Here is a 2,989-nt window from a genome sequence, read left to right on the forward strand (position 1 = left end):
GAGTGGTCTGATGGCTCTCGCCAGACTGTCTGAGATCAATGTCTCCACTGAGGGAGTGATGGGAGCTAAAGACTTCTTTGAAGCCAAGGTATGGTGACAATTTTGTCATACTTAATCTCACAATTACACCTTCAGACTAGCTATATTAAGTTTGGCCATAGCTTGTGTAGGGCCATGTTCACCCATTTTATCATTTTTACTCACTAGCTCATTTCTAGAGACACAGACACAACAATAGTGGTAGACATGCATTTGTACTATGGAACTCTTAATGTCATAAAAAGAAAAGCTAAAAATCATCTTAGGTTTACATTTTAAATGTATAAATTGAACTCTAAGCATCTGGCCGGAGACAGAGGTCCCCTGTCTTAAACTGGCATGTCCCACTATATAGATGCAGCCATTATAAATTGCTGGCTGGACAGTAGAACTGTGCCCCATCTGTGACACGTCCCTGCACAGCCCCTACTCTTAATGTGTAGCCCCATGATGATGCAGTGATCATAGCACCACCTTGTTAACGCCCCTAAGCACTGTGTGTGCAAGCAGTTCATAGTGTTGTATATATCCACCAGTGTTTGTTTAAGTTTACTGAGGAGGCTGACTGATAATTTGATCCTTCTGTTAATATCAAGATCTGCTGGTGGGTGAGTATAGTACGACCTCCAGACCAAGCTGAGGCACCTGGTTGGCAGTGGCTGCCTACTTATTAATCAAAGTCCATGTCTGTAATAGCTGTTTTGTTACACTTACATGCTCAGATCTGAAACGCCTTTTGAAACATCATGCCACTGACAGTTATTGCATTATGTCTACGTTTTTTTTCTTTGTTAAATCAAGGTTGTCAACTCTAAGCTATAGAAAAGAGACATACTCCCTCTTCTTAAAATTCCATTCCTATATAGCCTGTGCACCTACACTGCAAAAGGTGCTGATCATCACATCTGATGTTTGTCTCCATGTCCCCTCCTGGAGATGACGCTCTAGTTTGTCAGTCTGGTTGATCTGAGTTTTGTACTGTCACTTGTCTTTTGTAAACGGAGTCTGTAGTCAACACTAAACTCTGTCACTGTGAACCATCCACGTCATCAAATATGTGGTTGAACAAAACAAGCAAACACTTGCGGGTGCCAATTATGCATTGGAGTGCAGGCTGTTTGAGTCGATGTTGTGAATCAATCACAACACCTCGGACTTTATTATCACGACTTGGAGCATTCCATTTTGCAGGATATACACTTTACTGGTAGTTGGATCTTCAAGCGCCCACAATAATGCCACATTATGAATTTCAACCAGTTTATTCCACTAGGCCTATTCTTTATCCTCTCTTGGTGGAAAAAAAAGGTGGTGGAACATTGTTCCGGTGCGTTCCAGCAGCACTACACTTATGGTTAATATGTCTCTTTTGCTTTGTCAGTATTACATTATCAATAAAATGTTCCCAGCCAATGTATCTTTTCTACAAAAATATCAGATCTTCCAGCACATGACTCTCATAGATAGAGAAAAACTGAAAAATGACACAAAATTCAAGGTGGAGTTGAACTCAAGCCGCGTGTGAGACAAATCTGCGTTTTATGCTTTCGCTGCCTCCCCATTTGCCTCTCGAAGTGAAGAAGCAGACTATGAGCTAGTAATCTGTACATTAAGGCAGTGCAGTGATACCCAGACGTTAAACCTTCGTTCTGCCCCTTGTGTTTTAATGAAGCTGTAATGACAGTATTGTTTTACAAAGGCCACTGCGGCTCTGTGATATGTCAGATTTCCAATGAATGCTCACAAAGAAGATATCTTCTTATTATTTCTTAATGTAACTTAAGCATGTTAACCATATTTAATCTTTGACTAGAAGTCGGAAACCCAGTGTAACAGGTAATAATTACTTATCTGGCGCAGTACCTGTATGATAAGGATTGTATTCAGACAATTCTATTGTATAGACCGTGGCCTAAACAAAAAGACGACTTTGCAGTGTGAATGCAGTACTTCAGGCAGTCACACTCTGGTTTGTGTTTTTTGAGAACAAAGCGCCATCTAATGGTATGGAAGCCCATTTCTGCCAGTACAAAAAAAAATTTTTGATCTACAGTCATAATTATGAGATAAAAAGTTGAAATTTCAACTTAGTAAGTCAAAATTATGAGATAAAACGTCGAAATTTCGACTTAGTAAGTCAAAATTATGAAATAAAAAGTCGAAATTTTGACTTACCTAAGTCATAATTATGAGATAAAAAGTCAAAATTTCGACTTAGTATGTCATATTATGAGATAAAAAGTCAAAATTTCGACTTAGTATGTCATAATTATGAGATAAAAAGTCAAAATTTCGACTTGCCTAAGTCATAATTGTGAGATTTTTAACATTTAACTTTAAGCATTTCTCAAGGCAACATTTCAGTGAATTTTCCAAGGAGATGGATTGTGACTACATTGATGATTACTTTAAGCGTGGCTTTACCACAGAGGAAATACTTCATTTACTCTCTGATTCTCACGGGATTGTACTAAGCAAGCGCACCCTTGAGAGGATTTTAAGCAAGAAGCAGCTCTGGCGTCGAAAGAACAAAACCAGTGTGGCTGATGTGGCAGCTTTCATTGAACAGCAACTGGAAACATCTGGTCAGTCTCATGGTTATAGATGGATGCACCAAAAATGTTGGCTGCATGGAATTGTAACTGACAGAGAAACTGTTCGAATTCTGCTGTTTATTGGATGGTGAAGGTGTTGATCTGAGGTCGAGAAACAGACTGCGAAGGCGCGTGTATCACAGCTGTGGTCCAAACTATGTCTGGCACATTGATGGCTATGATAAGCTTAAGCCATTTGGCATTGCAATAAGTGGATGCATTGATGGGTTTTCAAGAAAGATGATCTGCCTTGAAGCTTACAAAACAAACAATGACCCAAAGGTCATTGCCGGCTACTACATGGATGCTGTAATCAGCGCAGGTGGATGTCCTGCCCGAGGCAGACTTTACTTAGG

The 2,989-nt window shown here is 39.7% G+C and overlaps 1 protein-coding gene across 1 annotated transcript in view; it reads left to right on the top strand.

Moving 5' to 3' along the window:
• The window catches only part of efhd1 (EF-hand domain family, member D1), a gene marked incomplete at its 5' end in the record, with an annotated part of 29,121 nt that overhangs the window by 18,320 nt on the left and 7,812 nt on the right, over positions 1 to 2,989 (top strand). The window contains one exon of the mRNA XM_020619080.1: positions 4 to 88. Within this exon, the coding sequence (XP_020474736.1) occupies positions 4 to 88 (85 nt within the window). The remainder of the gene's footprint in view (positions 1 to 3; positions 89 to 2,989) is intronic.

The sequence above is a fragment of the Monopterus albus genome, unplaced genomic scaffold (assembly GCF_001952655.1).
Source record: "Monopterus albus unplaced genomic scaffold, M_albus_1.0 scaffold214.1, whole genome shotgun sequence".
NCBI classification, from domain to species: Eukaryota; Metazoa; Chordata; class Actinopteri; order Synbranchiformes; family Synbranchidae; genus Monopterus; species Monopterus albus.